This window comes from Haliotis rufescens, unplaced genomic scaffold (genome assembly GCF_023055435.1).
Source record: "Haliotis rufescens isolate VD_foot unplaced genomic scaffold, xgHalRufe1.0.p SCAF_9, whole genome shotgun sequence".
NCBI classification, from domain to species: Eukaryota; Metazoa; Mollusca; class Gastropoda; order Lepetellida; family Haliotidae; genus Haliotis; species Haliotis rufescens.
Window position 1 is genome coordinate 37,467,134 of NW_025964383.1, and position 20,814 is coordinate 37,487,947.

General features: G+C 41.0%; 1 protein-coding gene across 2 annotated transcripts in view; it reads left to right on the forward strand.

The window, feature by feature from the left end:
- LOC124124991 overlaps positions 1-4,386 on the forward strand; it is a 120,850-nt gene extending 116,464 nt beyond the window's left edge. For both annotated transcript variants that reach the window (XM_048390509.1, XM_048390510.1), the window contains exon 31: positions 625-4,386. In XM_048390509.1, coding sequence (XP_048246466.1) covers positions 625-1,304 — 680 coding nt within the window. In that variant the 3' untranslated portion in view covers positions 1,305-4,386. The remainder of the gene's footprint in view (positions 1-624) is intronic.
- Positions 4,387-20,814: the final 16,428 nt, after the last annotated feature.

Sequence of the window (20,814 nt, forward strand, 5' to 3'; positions counted from 1 at the left end):
TCAGTGTAGTTATGTGTAATAATCATTTAGAATCCCCAAACGTGTAGTTATAACGGCACATCCCGCCATTCCCCGCCAGGACACGGCACAGCCTCCCCGCCCCGTGTGACGTGCTGACTGTGAAAGTGACTGAAGCGGACATAGAAGTTATCTGGTCATGTGTTGTCTGTTGTCTGGACAAATGTCAAAATGTCTTCACTTGACTTAGTTTTCTGTTTCATTGTATTTTATATTGTACAAGAGGAGTTTAGAATTCACACAGTGGTAGTTTAAACATGAAATTGTGTAAATATTTCTGCAAAGAGCCTTGACGTCTGACTTCCATATCACAGCAAAAGGGCGGAACAAAAGTTTGTCAAAAAATGTTTTATTTGATGTTTATTTGTTTATCAAACCATGTAACTTTGTATAAAATTCATTTAGAATTCACATACATATAGTTTTACAGTATATTTATTCCACTATGAGTCACACAAAAGACCGAATTGACAAACTGGTGAAACTCACAGTCGAACATTCAGCGGGCTGTTTACAGATAACCTCCCGAGATTCACAACAAATGTCCGACTTTGTCATCTACAGTAAATAAACACGTCATACAACAAACACCATCTATATTTCCAGGTCCTAAACTACATCTAGACGCCGCTCGAGCCAACACAACATACTGCCACGTAACTACAGACGGTGAACTGGTCAACTGGGAGCCCGACACATGGTCACATGACAGGCGCAGGCTACAGGAGTATATAGGGACCTGTGCCTCCACCCCCATCCCCCTTTCTCCACCCCACCCCGCTCTCATCCCGGTATACAACACACCCAGATACTGGGAGACAAGGTCAAGGTTGCGGGAGGTGGACGTAGGGTGGCCGTATGTCCTGGAGATTGGGGTGATGGAGGCAGGACAGGTGGACAGTGAGATGTATGTTTCTCTACAGCGTCGTTCCTGGTGTGTCAGTGTAGCGAGATGTGACAGACACGGGGGGAGTTTCTGTACCACGGTGTGTCGGGAGGAGGAGCGGGGCAAGTGTCACCAGAACACCATGTCCCTCACTCCCGGCACACAGGCCACCCTCCACTATGGCGTGGTGCTGGATGTGGGGAGGGGCAGAGTGGCCTTCATCGATCTCAACAGAGGGATTGTTTTAGGGAAGTTTGATGAGAGGTTCGGGGAAGACCTGTACCCCGTGTGTAGTGTGCCGCCGTCAGGTGTCTGTACTGTCAACATGGAGCTGATCAGCGGGGACAACATCGCCATCACTGGCACCAAGATGTCACTGATTCATGACGCGCTGACATAGGAAATAAACAAGACATGAGACTGTTTGAAGTTATCAGTGTAACCAGAGACCATATAACAGATTATTGTATGGTATCTGGTGTAACTGAGAGATTTATATCAGCTGTTTCAATTACGTGTACTAACTGAGAGAAGCGGACATATAAGCGTCTGGTTTCTATGTTATTTCATGTTCACAAAAAGTAACGAAGTTTGCTAAATGTGATGTTTTGCTGCACGAGAGGGTTCTCCAGTGTTTACAAAGTATTTAGAATTCTCACATGAGTATCTTTATGTTGAAATTATTGCTGTAGTGACTTCCAACATGAGACACGGTGTGATGTTTTGAGAGTGATGTGATATGAAAATGAGTGAAGTGAAGTTTTACAAAAAAATGTTTCAAATAGCAATTTTCTTCTTTTCACATCACTTGCCTGTGAATTATAACTGTTTTGAATCCAAACATTAATAGTTTCATCATCAGGATGTTTTTGTAGCAGCTTAAACTATGACACAGTATGTGGTTCTCTGATCATGACATGCGTCCGAGAGCACAAGATTGACAACAGATTTCTTTATTTCACTTCACTTGCCTGTAGATTACACATGTATTTAAGAATTGAAGATCAGTTTGGATGGGTTCATTGAAGTGTGAACGATTTAAAAGCGCTGATTAAACTGTGTCTAAGTTTCACAAGCGCCTTGTGGAATGTGAACTGGTGGGGATTGAACGGCGTGCTCTGAAACTCGCGTGTTTTGTGTTACTTTTCAAGGTCAAGGTGTGTTATATTTGGAGCTTGGGATTTGTCGTGTATGCTGTAATACTTTGCTTACCTGATGTCAGCTTCGTTTCTGTGCCCCGTCCTTCCTCATGTGCCGCCGCTTCTCGGCCTAGAATACGCACACGAAGGAGGTCGACCAACTCAGAAACCGGACTAGTAGTTCCGTCAACGGGCATTTTCTCGTCTCCGATGACAAGGCGACTATGCTTGACGTAAGAGGCGACTAATGGGATCGGGTGGACAGGCTCGCTGACTTGGTTGATGCATGTCACCGTATCCCAATTGCGTGGATCGATGCTCATGATAGTAATCACTGGATTGTCTGGTCCAGACTCGATTATTTACAGACTGACGTCATATAGCTGGAATATTGCTGAGTGCGGCGTTAAACAACAAACCAACCGTCTCCGATGACCAATCGGTAAAACGGGTAGATCTCTAGATCGAAGCAAGTTTATTATTATTATTTTTTTATTTCAAGTTTCTTTCCTTACCTTTTTTATGTCTTATATTTTTAAAAGCTAGATTAATTTTATTTGGCTTACCATTGAACATTTTCAGAGCCTATTAATTTAGTGTTTTTAATTGTAGATTTGCTGTGTCTTGGTTTCTCAAAATCTTGTAGGGTTTTTTCTGATACGAATGTGAATCAGGTTTTAGTTTGGGATTGATCAGGAGCAGTCGCTTTGATCTGTGTCGACGGCCACATCTGATCAGGGTACAACATTGATGTCATTTGCAATTGCCTTGGTGCTAAATTCCTGTCATTTCCGAAAACAAGGCATCAAAGTCAATATCCGTCAATAAATCAATTTCGCTCACCTCAGTAAGTTTACAGAATTCTTTTTCTTCACTTGCGTTATTGGTATTGATAGATAGCCATTCCATATACAAATCACCGTAAGGACAATCCATTTTGTTTCATGCAGCAGACGAAAAATACTAAATTAATTATATTTCTGATAAATGCAGTGATTAAAAAGAAAAAAGAAAAACAAGTGAATTGTTAACACCGATCGAAAATTCGGGGAAATCTTGGAAAGAAGTTCTGGCAAAAGTTCACAGGATCAATTTCACAAAAAAATGTTCACATCGTGTGAGCTTTTCTGTCCGTTCACAGGTGTGTGAACTCCAAATATCTGATCACGTGACTAACCATTCAGCCAATCAGCATGAAAGAACAGTGTAAACTTTAAAGTATGAAATTATTCACTTTTTAAACCTATTATTATTGTCGCAGCTTATGTGAAGATCCGAGCTAAAATTAGTCTTCAGCAACCCATGCTGTTGTAAGAGGCGACTAACATGTTCGGTGAAGTGGTTGACTTCAAATTGCATAGATCGATGCTCGTGATATCAATCACTCGATTGTCTGGCCTAGACGCTATTATTTACGGGCCACCGTCATATAGCTGGAACATTGCTGAGTGTGGCGTTGAACAAGAAACAAACTAACATATGATATATTGGTTATTGCCTGAAGAATGACAGGCTTTGTAATAGTCAGACCACAAGAGTGACACAAGTTGTTCAAATAATAATGTTGGGCATTTCAAATGTTTTCAATCGAGCATTGACAGTTTTATGGCTACTTTTTTAGCAGAACACAGTATTTCACATGGTGTTTACCGGACTTAGTTTAGCGTCAACACGTGGCTGTGAATATCCAGAGAATAACATTGTCTGAGCTGCACGAATTATCTGCCGTGTGTGAATTAAACATTCTAACAACGCGCTGAGAAATGAGATTATCTGTTATAGCTAGAATAGGTATAAATACGGACGACAGACAGTCAGAAATCAGTGTGTGGCTTTCTAATAAACTGACTGTTTATTCACTCAGGTAAGAAACCTTACTATCTTGTACTATGTTAATTCTTAACATTGGCAATACCTGTATGTTTAATTGGTAACTGAAAATGTCATACTTGTGTGTATATCTTAGCTATTTCCATTGTACTACTTCTGTGTACAGATTATGCCAAATATGTTAATTTACCGTTTGGAATATGCATTGTGGCTTAACTGAATGTATCTTGTGTGAATACCTACTCGGGTATGTATAAGTTAGAGTTTGTCGGGTATATACAATTCAATCACATGTAAACTGTTGTATTACGTTGTGTACCTTGGAATATGAATATGACTTATGCAGTATGTATCTTGTGTAATGATTCTATATCATGTTCATCTAATGTTCTTCACATATATGTACTTCTATTACTGATTGTAAACATTCTCTAATAATTGATTGTAAACATTTCTAATTGACTGATTATATATAAGACTCTGTGGCTGTCTAATAAACTGACTGTCTATTCACTCAGGTCTTGTGTTGTTGTGTGGGTTGGTCGTGTGCAGAAGTACCTCTGCCAAGCGAGCTAATTCCCCAACTCTCGTTTTAATAATTACCTGCACATTCCTGTATGCAAGGGATCGGAGTACGGTCCTGGGGTGAAGGTGACAACATCAAGTCGGGTGGATGGCTTGAGGTATATACAAGTTTTATCTAGACCATTTATATGTGATAGACAGTATGTCTTTTTATTCTAAAATGTATAAGTATTCAGGTATGTATGTATCGCAGCCGAGTGTGAAATATTTGTGACGTAACCGGTGCCTCATAACTGGCTTAATTTTGCAAACATAAGCCAGTATGGCAGCAAGTTCACTTCGGCGATCGCGTGTGCGTTTTCTTCTTAAACAAATTGACCACCTGCGTGGCCTAGTGATAGAGCGTCTGCCCGGAGAGCGGAAAGTCGGGGTTCAATTTTCCGGCGTTCAAAGATGGTACTTGTTGTTACGCTACCTGGGGATCAAAGAAGGATTGGTTGGCTCGGAGTCAGCTTACTGTGTCTGAGTTGGGTATTCATGATAAACTGTGGCATGTTATCTCAGTGGACTAGCACTATGAAAACGGCATTAGTCCGGGCTTGCTCACACACACACACACACACACACACACACACACACAAACACGTCGGTATATAAGTGCAATAATCTTGAGCGCGACCTTAATCCCCATTTCACTACACCTTACCTCTAAAACAACTGAAATACACAACTCACTCATCCACTCACTCACCCACAGACCGATACGTCATCTACCCATCCACTTGCTCACCCATCCTCTCACTCATCCACTTACTGGTTGACTCACTCACCCGCAACTCACTAATCTATTCACTCGCCCACCCACACACAACTGACTCATCCACTCACTCAAACCTCCCCCATCCAATCACTCGCCCACTCACTCACTCACAACCAACTTACCCATCACGAACCCATCTACTCAATCGTCACTCGCTCACTCACTCATCTGTTCACTCTCACACACAACTCACACACAAATTACTCATCAACTCATTCGCCCACTCACTCGCCCACTCACTCACATACAACTCACACATCCACTCACTCGCTCACTCAGTCAATGTGGCTTCACATAACTACTCAAGGAATAATACATAAAAGTCATGAGAAACAATATTTTTTTCAAAGGGTCGTATATCCCATGAACATACGTCCTTAGTGTGAGAAGCGCCCTACAATCAGGATGTCTGGCACGGCTATTCTTGCACCATGTGATCAACGCGTGAGCTGGAAATACTTTAACATGTCGACTCAATCATCGGGCTGACCGCGGCCATTTTGTTACTTCGTTTTATGTGAAAACGCTTTCTACTCAAGGGGATATGGGTTGAAACCCCTGTAACACAAGCGCGATCGAGCTTTTTACTGATTAATAATTGTCTGTGGTTTTACAAAACACCATGTGAGACACAACATGCTGTTCTTCATATTACATGTTTGGGCAGACAACCGAGTGAATGACTTCTGACTTCTAATTCATAACATGGATGTCACGGTACAAGTCTTGCATTCTGTACACGAGCTGGCCAGAGTCACGTGGTTTCACCCTTCGTTGAACGTCCTTCCATCAGACGGGGAGGGGTCGATCCCACGTGTCCCTGACGATGTCCAGCTATTCACATTAGTCCTATGAGTTATAACTGAAATAAGGAAGCAGCTTCTACATAACATTTTCACACATACAATGTACATTATGTAAGTAGTTGAAGTAGAAATATAACTCAGTATGCAATACTAAGAAATGGCTTGTGTCACAGACACTTTGGCAAGAGTTTATATGTGTATATATATATATATATATATATATAATGGACCCACTAATGGACTCTGTGATTGATCTACAGATATCCCAACTATATATTACCCCGGGGTACTTGTATGGAATATATAACCCACTGTTTAGCCCCGGGTACTTGTATGAAATATATAACCCGGGGTTTAGCCCTGGGTACTTATATGTAATATATAACCCACGGTTTAGCCCAGGGTACTTGTATGGAAGATATAACCAGGGGTTTAGCCCGGGGTACTTGTATGGAATATATAACCTAGGGTTTAGCCCTGGGTACTTGTATGGAATATATAACCTTGGGTATAGCCCGTGGTACTTGTATGAAATAAATAACCTGTGGTTTAGCCTGGGGTACTTGTATGAAATATTTAACCCGCGGTTTAGCCCGGGCTACTTGGATGGAATATATAACCCAGGTATTAGCACAGGGTACTAGTATGGAATATATAATCCAGGGTTTAGCCCGGGCTACTTGTATGGAATATATAACCTGCTGTTTAGCCAGGGGTACTTGTATGGAATATATAACCCAGGGTTTAGCCCGGGCTACGCTTGTATGGAATATATAACCTGCTGTTTAGCCCAGGGTACTTGTATGAAATATATAACCCACGGTCTAGCCCGCGCTAATTGGACGGAATATATAACCTGCGGTTTACCCCGGGGTACTTATATGGAATATATAACCGCGGTTTAGCCCGGGGTACTTGTACGGAATATATAACTCGCGGTTTAGCCCGGGGTACTTCTATGGAATATATAACTCACGGTTTAGCCTTGGGTACTTGTATGGAATATATAACCCACGGTTTAGCCTTGGGTACTTGTATGGAATATATAACCCGGGGTTTAGCCCGGGGTACTTGTAGGGAATATATAACCCGCAGTCAAGGCGTTTTTACAGGTGAAGTTGATCTTCCACTCGAGCTCGAAAGCAAGCTGGTGCAGAACATCTTCATACTGACACCGATGCCCTATAACCCGGATGGAAATTATACAAAGAGCACATGTTAAATGAAGGTCCAATACCTGCCAATTGTCCTGAAGAATCTTACCAGTGTATAGACACTAGGATGTCACGTTAGAAGAATACTTTATTGTACAACGTGTGTTATATAGACACTAGACCGAAACGTTAAAACACTACCTGTATTGTACAACTTGTGCTGTATTGACACTAGCACGTCACGTTAAAACACTACCTTTATTGTACAACGTGTGTTATATAGACACTAGAACGTAACGTTACAACACTGTCTTTATTGTACAACGTGTGTTATATAGACACTAGACCGAAACGTTAAAACACTACCTTTGTTGTACAACGTGTGTTATATAGACACTAGAACGTAACGTTACAACACTGTCTTTATTGTACAACGTGTGTTATATAGACACTAGAACGTAACGTTACAACACTGTCTTTATTGCACAACATGTGTTATATAGACACTAGAACGAAACGTTAAATTAACACACTACCTTTAGCGCACTGTGTATCACTTACTCAATTATTGTTCTCATTGCTCAATGATAAGTACTAACAGATTAAAGGCGGGGTGTTGACTGTAATCACGCCAATATCTCGCATAAACGCTTTTGTTTGTTACTCACTGGCTCAACAATAATTCACGCACACATAGTCATTCAGTCGCCCACTCACCCACAAGTCCCTCACTCGCCCGAAACTCACTCATCCAACCACTAAATCACCCACAACTCACTTTCTCGCTCACCCACTCGCCCACCACTCACTCACTCACAACAGACTCACCCGATGTGGTTTCTATAACCTACTAAATGTAAAAAGGGGGAAAGACGCATGTCCAAAATTAACAACATGTGCTCCAAGCCTTTCCTGAAGATAAACTTATATGACAATTTGGCCGCCCCATGTACTGAGTGAAGCGTCCTACAATCCCTATCCCGACTTATAAGCCCCTTATCACAGCATTCATTGATTTATCGACGCGGACACTATACATACCTCAAATGTCCTCTGACTGGCGGTTACTTCGTTTCATTGTGAAAACTGTTTCTTGGCCTCAATGACTGTACGACACCTTCTGCCAATGGAACCAAAAAATCCGTGGAATGGCAACCCATTCTTCCTGAATAGCTTAGCGTAATTGCTGCAGATTCTGTCGCCGTGATTGAAGTTGACGTAAACGTATGTCTCACTCATCCCACAGATGCTCAGTTGGGGTGAGATTCGGTGACCTTGACAGCCACGGCAGTTCGTTTATGTTTCGAACTCCCGGGATATAAGTAGAGTCTCGTGCTGTGTAGGTCGGTCATTGTCGTGCTGAAACATGGCACCCAGTGCTTGCAGAGCCGGGATAACGTGAGTGTACATGTATAAGATCTCACTATAACGCACAGCTGTAAAGTTGCCCTAAATATGAAAAAGACCTGTTACTCGCACATTAGAGATCTCTCTAACATCATGACACTTCCTCCACCTAATCTGTCGATTTTGTGTACGCAACATCCTGTATTTTCCGTCGACGATATGCATGATACTCGACACACAACTGCAGACGATGCTTAAGTCGAATACGTAGAGGCAAAATATAGCCAATGACATCTCGTTAACGGTTACGGACAATGTGTGCAGATATGTTTTGCAATATGTTCTATTTCGAAGGATTGGAAATCATTAAAAAGTATATATGTCCTCGAAAATGCTTGAAAAAAGTTATCATGTTTAAGACTTGTAGGAAATATTGATATTGTCAGACATTATAATGTTGCAAGGTCTTTTCTTAAAAACATGTTTTGGTTCATAAAAAAGTATCTGCGGTTTTGCAGCTGTAGTTGAAAGTATATCTAGTCTCCATACAAACTCACAGCTACCCAGAATATCAAATGACCGGTCGTGAAACCTTGCTTAGTTACACAATAAACTCCGAGAAGATCCGGGTAAGAGTTGGTTTTCAGCAACCTTTGATTGTCGTAAGAAGCGACTAATGGAAACGTGTGGTCAGGCTCGCTATCTTGGTTGACACATGTCATCGTATCGGCATGACGAGCTTACCCTTTTCGCGAACACCTGGTGCCATCACTGATTTTCAGTGATCCACTTTTCACTGCTATTTGGCCTTTTACACCCAATGAATTCTATTACGGAGACTGGTTATTCTCTGGCATTGACGTTTTATATATACTCTTAAAAAAAACACACTTGACATAGATGTAAAACCACCTTTGCCAAATATCTAAAATAATTACATTAAATGAGAACCAAATAAGTCAAACAGAAAGATGATGTGTCTATAATTCGCGAAAACACATGCACAGCACATAAATGTAGCGTTTGGGGATCAGTTTTACAGCTTCCTCCAAACGCAACAGCCTGTAAAAAACGTGCAGCACAGGATCCTGTATTTAGGCATGCAGGCCCCCCTGCTGAATGGGTATAAAAATCCACATCAACGGCTGTTCATACAATCCTTACAACGGCAGTAGAGGCGGTGACAGAATGCCAAGACTGAATGCAGCTCAACGGAACAACGCCATTGGGAGATTACAAGCTGGAGCAACTCAGCAAGAAGTGGCCAGGCACTTTGGCGTATCCAGACAGACAATCTCCGCACTGTGGACCCGATACAACAACACCAACAGTGTTGACGACAGACCAAGGTCAGGAAGACCAAGGGTGACAACCCAAGCACAAGATCGATACATCCGGCTGCGACACCTCCGAGACCGCACTACCACAGCCACGTCTACAACCACACAGATCCCTGGGGTACGCAGAATATCAGATCAAACGGTACGCAACAGACTGAGGTAGGCTGGACTTTTTTGCACGAAGACCTGTTCGACGTCATGTATTGACCCCACGTCATCTGGCGGACCGTCTGCTTTGGTGCCAACAGAGAGTTAGATGGGCACGTGCAAGGTGGAGAAATGTACTGTTTACTGACGAGTCCCGTTTCCTACTCACACGTGCTGATGGGCGCGCACAGACGTCGGGGTGAACGTTACGCCCCCAACTGTGTGCAGCAGGTTGTCCCTTTTGGCGGCGGGACTGTCATGGTATGGGCCGGAATTTATCATAGTTGTAGGACGCCTCTCGTTCATGTGGCAGGTGCATTGACAGGTGTGCGTTACAGAGACTTGATCCTACAGCCTTACCTTCTTCCTCACGTCAACGTTCATGGCGGATAGTTCCAGCAGGACAACGCTCGACCGCATATTGCACGTGTTTGTTAGGACTTCTTACAGCACAACAACATCAAGACATTACCTTGGCCAGCCTGGTCACCAGATTTGTCCCCGATTGAGCATATGTGGGACGAGTTGGATCGACGCAACAATGATCAGTGACATTAATAGGTTTAAGAAGGGAAAGAAAGTGATCACTCTCACAGAGTAACGGTTCAAGCGCTAAATAAGTTCCAGTGGCTGGATGTAAGTAGGTGTTGACATCATCAGTAAATTAATATACAAAGGTTCTTGTCAGTTATAAATTTCATTTATATTCACAGAAACTATTCAAGACAAGTGGAATTATCAATACTGTGTAGATTCTCAGAAACTCAAAGCATTTGCTTGATTTTTTTTAAATCTCAGAATAGAACCAAGTTCAATTTGTCAAAACATTTGATTTTTCAACTTTGTACACCTCTACCAAGCGCAATGAAACACTTCTTCCTTGATCCATGGTGCATTTATCACTAAACGTAGTGACCACAGATACAGTTACATCTCGAGCTCTATCATCAAAGGTGAATGCTGGACATCCTCAAAGATAAATTCCATGTGCAATTTGGGGGTAAGACATTTGTGCAAGAAGTAGGCATCCCCTTGGGCACAAATTGTGCTCCCCTCCTTGCTGATCTGTTTCTTTATGCATATGAATCGGAATTTGTGCTCGGATTGACAAAAACAAATCACGAGGATTTGGCTAAGAAGTTTATCTTCAGGTTCATGAATATCGATGATCTGATATCGTTTAATAATTGTCATATTCTCTACAACTGATTTACCCATCTAAACAGGATATACAAAACCCAGTGAAACCGCTTCATGTGTTTCATATTTAGATCTATGCATAAAGATTCAGGAGGACAAAACACTCTCCACAAGACTGTATGACAAGAGGGATGACTTCAACTTTCCAATAGTCAACTTCCCCTTTATGTCGAGCAATATTCCAGCAGCTCCAGCCTTTGGTGTCTACGTTTTTCACAACTTTCGAGGTACAATCCAGCATGCTCTTTCTACAAATATTTCAAAGAGCGTCATGCGACTCAGGGATACAGCAGGCCTAAGTCAGGCTTTCAAGAGGTTTCATGATAGACATTTTTCCGTGTTACTTTTTCAGGTTAACAATATGCCACCGGGTCATTTTGATTCATAAACACATGTTTATGATGTAGTCGGAACCGTACAAGGGACTCTTTTTTTATGTTTCTTGTGATTTTGATTTTTTTTTTTCATTTCCATTCGCCTAAATTCAAGAGATTTGTATGTCTACTGTAAGAACACAATAGAGCCGTTAAACGGTTCGACGTACAAGATTCACAGATGTATGGACCCCCAACAAGACGTGTCGTACAAGATATAACTGGATCGGACGGTCAGGCTCGGTGAATGGATGATGGTGGCTTTTGTACCTGGTGGCGTGTTACGTTTCTCATTTCATCCACGGGTATGTGTGACCTTGAGTTGATTGTGTAGAGGACGCAGATATAGCTGGGATATTGACTGGCATTACATAAAATTCACTTACTCACTTTTTGCGGTACAGGATCGCACAAACGGTGCACCATAGTGAGAGCAACTCCACCATATATAGGAGTCACGGTCCATTTCGTCCAAAAGTATGTTAATAATTTCAGAAGGGTTAGTTTAAAAACCAGATCCGAATGAATGAGTATTAGACTCTGTTCATTTCAACATTTGAATGTTTGGGACTTAATTAAAATAGGCATAAAATGTGAAAGGACTGATTTTGAAGATTTTCATGAAATGTAACAAAAGTCGATGGACAAGTATGAATACCCCCAATAAACCACCAGGCAGACTTGGTCGGTCCGCCGGTGCCCGATCGGTTTAACCTCGGTTTGCGAACTGGTGAACACTTTTCAGTATAATCAGTGTCAAACGTGAGTTTCATATCATGTTGAACGAATTTATTAATAATTTAATCAACTATGGCTATAAAATGACGAACAAGCAAAAAATCACCAAAAATGGCATAACCTATATCTAAACCCAAATAGCCAAATCAAAAAAGTACTCAGCAAACCACTAATCAAAACAAAAATTCTCCATCCATCAGAAAAAATCGACAGAGTATTCACTAAACTCCAGACAGGACACACCAACCTAAATAACCACCTATTATTATTTTTTAAAACACACTACAGGTAACTGCCCACACTGCAAACAACTAGAAACCCCAGAACACGCACTCATCCACTGCACACACTACCTAACACATCGAACCGCATTACAAACCACCCTCAATCTAAACAAGGCTCTAACTCTAGAAGCAATACTAAACCCACAAAATATACTAGAAAACTTCAAGGCCTTAGGCGTATTCTTAATCAAAACGGAACTAATAAAACGCATCTAAAAACACTATAATCTACCAAATCAAAACCACATAAACAAACAAACATCCACCATACCCAGCCCCCTTAGTTCTAATCCCCAACCCCATCAGCATCTATTCCAAATCTCAAAATTCCCAAATTCTATATAAGCAACCCCTAAAGCCCCCACTTTCGCCCCTTTCGGAAACACATTAAATGGCCTGGCCGGGCCCGTGTGTTCAGTCGGAAAGCGCACGTTAAATCTCCAAAGTAGGTAGGTAGGTAGGTAGGTAGGTAGGTAGGTAGGTAGGTAGGTAGGTAGGTAGGTAGGTAGGTAGGTAGGTAGGTAGGTAGGTAGGTAGGTAGGTAGGTAGGTAGGTAGGTAGGTAGGTAGGTAGGTAGGTAGGTAGGTAGGTAGGTAGGTAGGTAGGTAGGTAGGTAGGTAGGTAGGTAGGTAGGTAGGTAGGTAGGTAGGTAGGTAGGTAGGTAGGTAGGTAGGTAGGTAGGTAGGTAGGTAGGTAGGTAGGTAGGTAGGTAGGTAGGTAGGTAGGTAGGTAGGTAGGTAGGTAGGTAGGTAGGTAGGTAGGTAGGTAGGTAGGTAGGTAGGTAGGTAGGTAGGTAGGTAGGTAGGTAGGTAGGTAGGTAGGTAGGTAGGTAGGTAGGTAGGTAGGTAGGTAGGTAGGTAGGTAGGTAGGTAGGTAGGTAGGTAGGTAGGTAGGTAGGTAGGTAGGTAGGTAGGTAGGTAGGTAGGTAGGTAGGTAGGTAGGTAGGTAGGTAGGTAGGTAGGTAGGTAGGTAGGTAGGTAGGTAGGTAGGTAGGTAGGTAGGTAGGTAGGTAGGTAGGTAGGTAGGTAGGTAGGTAGGTAGGTAGGTAGGTAGGTAGGTAGGTAGGTAGGTAGGTAGGTAGGTAGGTAGGTAGGTAGGTAGGTAGGTAGGTAGGTAGGTAGGTAGGTAGGTAGGTAGGTAGGTAGGTAGGTAGGTAGGTAGGTAGGTAGGTAGGTAGGTAGGTAGGTAGGTAGGTAGGTAGGTAGGTAGGTCAAAATGGCTAATACACAGGTTCACGTGAAATTTGTTGAAAATAAGCATGGTGGACAGAATTAGGTGTTAGGCAAACAGGGGCCTAGCCATCCAAATATATTCAAATTCATTGACATTATAAAAAAAGAACAGTGTTTTGTAGAGTCACTGCTCCTGCAAATCCAGGATGGCGGGCGACTTCCTCCAAAGAGTAGGAAGTACCGCAATGTGGATATCGGTATTGAGAGGGAAACGCAGGAGTTGTTGGCAAACCAAAGGTAACCATCTCGAAAAAGACAAGTTAAGTCAAGTCATACGGACTTTAGTCTTGGATAATAAGTATCTTCCAAACTCAATGTTAATTTCGTATATTGATAAATAAATCCAGTGATTAATATCATGAGCATCGATCCACGCAATTGGGATCGATGACAGGTATTAACCAAGTCAGCGAGTCTGACCATCCGATCCCGTTAGTCGCCATTTACAGCAAGCTTGGGTTGCTGAAGACCTATTCTACCCTGGATCTTAACGGGTCCCTATATTGAAAAATAACATGAGGTGACAGCAATATTAAAACTGTACATATGAACTGTGTCTTCCGTGATGGAAACCAATCATGCATGAACTCAACTTTATCCGTACAGCATTAAAGGATAAAAAGTTAGATTCGGTAAAATCTCTACAAAATAACCAAACGTTCTGCTTGACAGGGATTGGTATGAACATAGACACATCAACAGTTTGACACGTTTTGTCTATTTACATGTGTTTTCAGAGAAGCGTCTTCTATTCCCGTGACTTGCCTTTGCATTAGAGCCATTTAACCAATGAAAGCACTGCTCTCTCTGACGTTATCTACCGACACATAATGTTGGTGATAAATTTAGGGAATTGAAACATGATCCTGTACTCGTTTCTTCAATTGTTTTTATTCTACAGTTGATGTTGGGTAGATTGACAATCCTTGCTTCAAGCCTGTTAACAAGGAGACTGATTGACTGTTTTCTTCATTTCTTATGCAGGCCTACTGTAGACAGGTTGATACAACCTATTACAAAAGGAAATAAGAAACGTTACAACTTGTGACTAACTTACAAGGTACATGCTATGATTACAGCAAAACACACATTTTTCGGATTTTAATGAAGCCAGCTGTTGCACACACTTCAACATAAAAATTTTCAACATTGACATTTGTTACAACATTGCTACTTGTGATTAACAGGTTGTTATTTATAGTTCATGTTCATACTTACAAACTTATGGGCCCTCTACACTGTACACAAATGAAATTGCAGCTTCTCGGAAAAAAAGGAAATAATTATTTAACATAAAAAACCCAGCTGCACACACAAAAGAACCATGAACAAATAAATTCGTAATGGTTGGTATCAATATCAATAAAACATAATGCACATTATTTTGAAATCACTCACAGTTTTCGTATACATATCAGTGCACATGACTCGAACATTGACCTGCCGTGATCACCATTGCACCATGATCACATTAACCTGTCAACAGCTGGTTATAATCGTGATCGTGCATAATTGTGACTACTTGAAATACTGATGTGAACGTAAAAGAAATGACGGTTAAAAGTGAAAAGTTTGATATGACAGAGGACTGACTTACCCATCGAACTGGTTGTTGCCACGTGGGATGGCTTGATCTGTTCGCTCACCCTCGTGGTCCCTGACATTCATGGACCAACATGGCCGAATGTTTACGGACTGCATGTCGCTTTGAATCTAGTTGTCATCCAAAAGTTGTGTCATTCTATATAAAAGTTTATTATTTGTTCTTTTTCATGCAACATTTAAAGTTAATGGTGATTTCTGTTTGATAAATATTTCGTGGTAAATCGATCGGGCCGATTTAACATAGCGGCTGTCCGCAATTTTGACCGCTCAGCATCCCAAAGCTTGTGGGACATAGCAACAGTATCCAAGGTAGGCGTGGCTTCGTGACGTCAGTCCAAACAATGCACACTGGGAGACCCCCTTAAGTGGAGTGAAGAGGGAAGTTGGATTAACAATATTCACCTGTTGTGGACATATTTCATACAAATAAACTTGGTTGCATTGAAATATCATTGAGCAGAACATTAGTTTATAAAGTTACAAAAGTTGTATTTAACGGTTGGTGTCCCTTAGACCTTTCAATCCGGTTAGCCTATTGTGACCTCGGTTTCTTATTTCTGTTTACGAGCTGCACGATATTTCAAAATGAAGTTCTTTATAATTGCGATTGTATCTGAATAGTATCGACGGCAGACAAATAAGCATCGACCCTGAAGGGAATGCAACGTTCCGGTTTGTACTGAAATAAGTGAGTTAGATTCATTGTGATATTTGCGAAGTGGCAATACATCTCACACGCTAACCCAACTCAGTTTCTATTGACTATAATTCTAGAGTATTGTCACAAAGAATGGGTGGAGTGCGCTACTGAGTTGGTTGTAGGTTTACATTCACTGATGGGACAATATCAAAGGGAAACGTTGTGTAACGGGAAAGTTCCAATAGCCATTTTGTCTCTATCAACACTTACCTTAGTTTAAAATCAAATTTTGTTTAGGCGCCGCCACTTAAAGTGTGAAGATTTATTCTTGCTATTATATCAGTTTAAAAGATGCAGAAGAAATGTTAAATCTGTTTTATATGCATCCACAAGATCAAGGTCAGATCAACTTTTACGACGACCACCGTCGCCAAGTGTTGAGTTCATAATCAGCTTAATGTTCGTTGAAATGAAGGTCGTGGATTCGAACTTTCGACCTGCATGTTCTGAGTGAAAGTTAAGGAATGCAACTCTACACATTTTATCCGAAATGGAGAAATAACACGGCACACAGGGCCCACTTCCCACATTACCTGACATGTTGTCTGCATCTTTTTTAATGAAAACTGCTCACTTAGGGTTGTTAACACATGGCCATTCTATACTGCTATGTTGTTCACATTTAACACAACTTTATACTCCAGGCAGGTCTATCATAGCTGTTATCCTCACTAAGTCTTGTGTTTAAAGGTGGTTTTCCTTCTCTGTAGTCATAGAAAGCGAATCCGACAGGTATGTTTATCCATCCTGATTGTGAATAAAGCGACAAAAGCCTTCCCATATCCAACAGAAATCTCTGCATAAAGCAGAGTCGATTGTACGTATACAAAGGCAAGTCAAATGTTCACCTGAAAAACATAGGAACATATAGTACAAGTCAAAATAGGGAATTACATCGGACATAAATTTTGTCACTGATGCCTCAAATCTGGAAATTTCTTCCACATGTCTACCATAAAACCTTTTGAAAGCTGAGGCCTTGAATGAGTAAACTCGATCAAACAACTTCTAAGCAAGAGTCGTATGACGCTCTTTGAAATCTTGGTAGAACGAACATGCTCGATTGTATCTCAAAAGTTGCGAAATGTAGACAACAAAGGATTGAGCTGCTGGAATATTGCTCGACATGAAAGGTGAGTGAGTGAGTATGGTTTTACGCCGCTTTTAGCAATATTCCAGCGATATCACGACGGGGGACACCACAAATGAGCTTCATTCATTGTACCCATGTCGGGAATCGAACCCGGGTCTTTGGCATGACGAGCGAACGCTTTAACCACTAGGCTACCCGACCGCCCCTCGACATGAAATGAACGTTGACTATGCATATGCATAAAGAAACAGTTTCGCAAGAAGGGGAGCACAATTGGTGCCTAATGCCTTACCCCCAAAGAAACTTATCAACAATATCAAACGACACCACCAACGTGTGGCATTTGTAATGGATGTGTATTGCATCAATGCCCATATGGCATAGACATTTATAGATAGTAAGTTGGAATTGCTTTGTTATGCCTTCTGATGCCAAAGCATAAATAGTATTTCAAATAAAACAAACGTTTACATAACTTACAAACAGAATTGTAATGAAATGAACGTCCTGAATGGGCAATGAAGCACATTTGTGAAATATGTGCAAAAGTTTGAAATTTATCTAAATCTCATTATGACATTTTAATTTCAAACGTTTGAGATATAAGCAAACAGGTTCATGGTGATACCTTTGTTCATATGGACTGTAACTGTAAGAGGATGACTCTGACAGAGAGATGGCTGCCTGCAGAAGATTAACAAAATAGGTGTATTAATGTTTTGTTTATCCAAGGAAGAGAGAATCAGTTCCTTAATTACTTACGTTGTCATTGGCGAAATCTCAACTGATAAAACATAAAAACTGATGAACTGATGTGCCATCGAATATGTGTTATGTTGTTTTGTGTCTGTCAATTTGTAGCAAGCTATATTTAGCCTGATAAAAGTGAGGAATAAACAGACACATTTCTTCAGTCGAAATGAGGAATAGTTGAAACAACACTGAAAACTTCGATGAATGGCACTTTCAAACACATGTCATGTCAGCCATTTCTGAATGTATATTTGATATTCAGCAAGTATTATATAAGGTTCATGTATGCAGGATAACCTTTGTACGTTAATCAATATGGGATCATCTATCAAACCCCCGTTTTTCTAGCGTTACTGTATTTTCAATTACATAACAACGTACAAACAACATTTTTACACTAGGGCAAGGGGCTCATTGACAGCATCATTTGAGGCAGATGTCAACCTCTAATAAAAAGGCATATGTAGCATGTATATGATCCACCCCCAACAAAGGATCTTGGCGTAAATTTGGTTATGAGGCCGACAAAGAAAAAGAATATCTCTGATAAATATGTTTATACATGCTGACATTCGAATTGTTGATTGGCTTCTGTGCCACTATTGTGAACGTAAACGTCCTAATTTGATGTGACAAGGCTTAGCTATGTCCATGATATTGTTACTTATTTTACGCATATTACTAGTAAAAGCTATTGCCACATAGATTACACTAAACATTTACAAAGTATGATTTGGACAACTGTTATTAGAAAGTCCCAACTGCACTATGTTATGTGTGTTATCAAATACAAGCTGTGACAATGTTGTGGTTGGCCTAGGCTTATTACGCATTTCACAGATCACAAGTTTGTGACGAGACTTTAGAATCTTCTTAAGTGTCAAAACTGTTTTAGACAACATATGAACTTTTAATCCCATTCGAATAAATTACCATATTTCCATATGTTGTGACGTGTTCCTCGATAATTGACTTTGATGGCGATCTAGCGTTACCGTATATTCAATTACATAACAATGCTATAACACTAGAGTAAGGGGCTTATTGACAGCGTCATTTCTTTTAGACAGATGCGAACCCTTAATACAAAGGCATAGGTAGCATATACATGATCCACCCCCAACAAAGGCTCAAGGCGTAAAATTAGTTCTGAGGCCGACAAAGAACTTTTAATGGGATGAACTTTTCATCCCTTCCAAATGAATGGCTATATTTCCATTTGATGTGACGTGTTCCTCGATAATTGTGTTTGATGGCGAGACACTGATGTCACTCAAGTACGAATATCAACGTGGTTAAGAAAGATAACGTTTTACTTTACTTTACGTATCCGAATCCGGTTTGGGGAGGTGAACTTCATGACGCCATACATTAATTACCACCTGTACTCCCTCTCCGGACGGGTGGAGAATAAACAGCGCAAAGGTATTTGTTAGGACATGAGTTGTATCACTACAATTGCCTGGCATCACTACTATTACCTGGTATCACTACTATTACCTGGTATCACTACTATTCCCTGGTATCATTACTATTGCCTGGTATCACTATTATTCCCTGGTATCACTACTATTCCCTGGTATCATTACTATTCCCTGGTATCACTACTATTCCCTGGTATCATTACTATTCCCTGGTATCACTACTATTTCCTGGTATCACTACTATTCCCTGGTATCACTACTATTCCCTGGTATCACTACTATTCCCTGGTATCATTACTATTCCCTGGTATCACTACTATTTCCTGGTATCACTACTATTCCCTGGTATCACTACTATTCCCCGGTATCACTACTATTCCCTGGTATCATTACTATTCCCTGGTATCACTACTATTCCCTGGTACCACTACTATTCCCTGGTATCATTACTATTCCCTGGTATCACTACTATTCCCTGGTATCACTACTATTCCCTGGTATCACTACTATTCCCTGGTATTCCCTGGTATCACTACTATTCCCTGGTATCACTACTATTCCCTGGTATCACTACTATTCCCTGGTATCATTACTATTCCCTGGTATCACTAATATTCCCTGGTATCACTACTATTCCCTGGTATTCCCTGGTATCACTACTATTCCCTGGTATCACTACTATTCCCTGGTATCATTACTATTCCCTGGTATCACTAATATTCCCTGGTATTATTACTATTCCCTGGTATCACTACTATTCCCTGGTATCACTACTATTCCCTGGTATCACTACTATCCCTGGTATCACTAATATGCCCTGGTATCATTACTATTCCCTGGTAAAACTACTATTCCCTGGTATCACTACTATTCCCTGGTATCACTACTATTCCCTGGTATTCCCTGGTATCACTACTATTCCCTGGTATCACTACTATTCCCTGGTATCACTACTATTCCCTGGTATCACTAATATTTCCTGGTATCACTACTATTCCCTGGTATCACTACTATTCCCTGGTATCATTACTATTCCCTGGTATCATTACTATTCCCTGGTATCACTACTATTCCCTGGTATTCCCTGGTATCACTACTATTCCCTGGTATTATTACTATTCCCTGGTATCACTACTATTCCCTGGTATCACTTCTATTCCCTGGTATCACTACTATCCCTGGTATCACTTATATTCCCTGGTATCATTACTATTCCCTGGTATAACTACTATTCCCTGGTATCACTACTATTCCCTGGTATCACTACTATCCCTGGTATCATTACTATTCCCTGGTATCACTACTATTCCCTGGTACCACTACTATTCCCTGGTATCATTACTATTCCCTGGTATCACTACTATTCCCTGGTATCATTACTATTCCCTGGTATCACTAC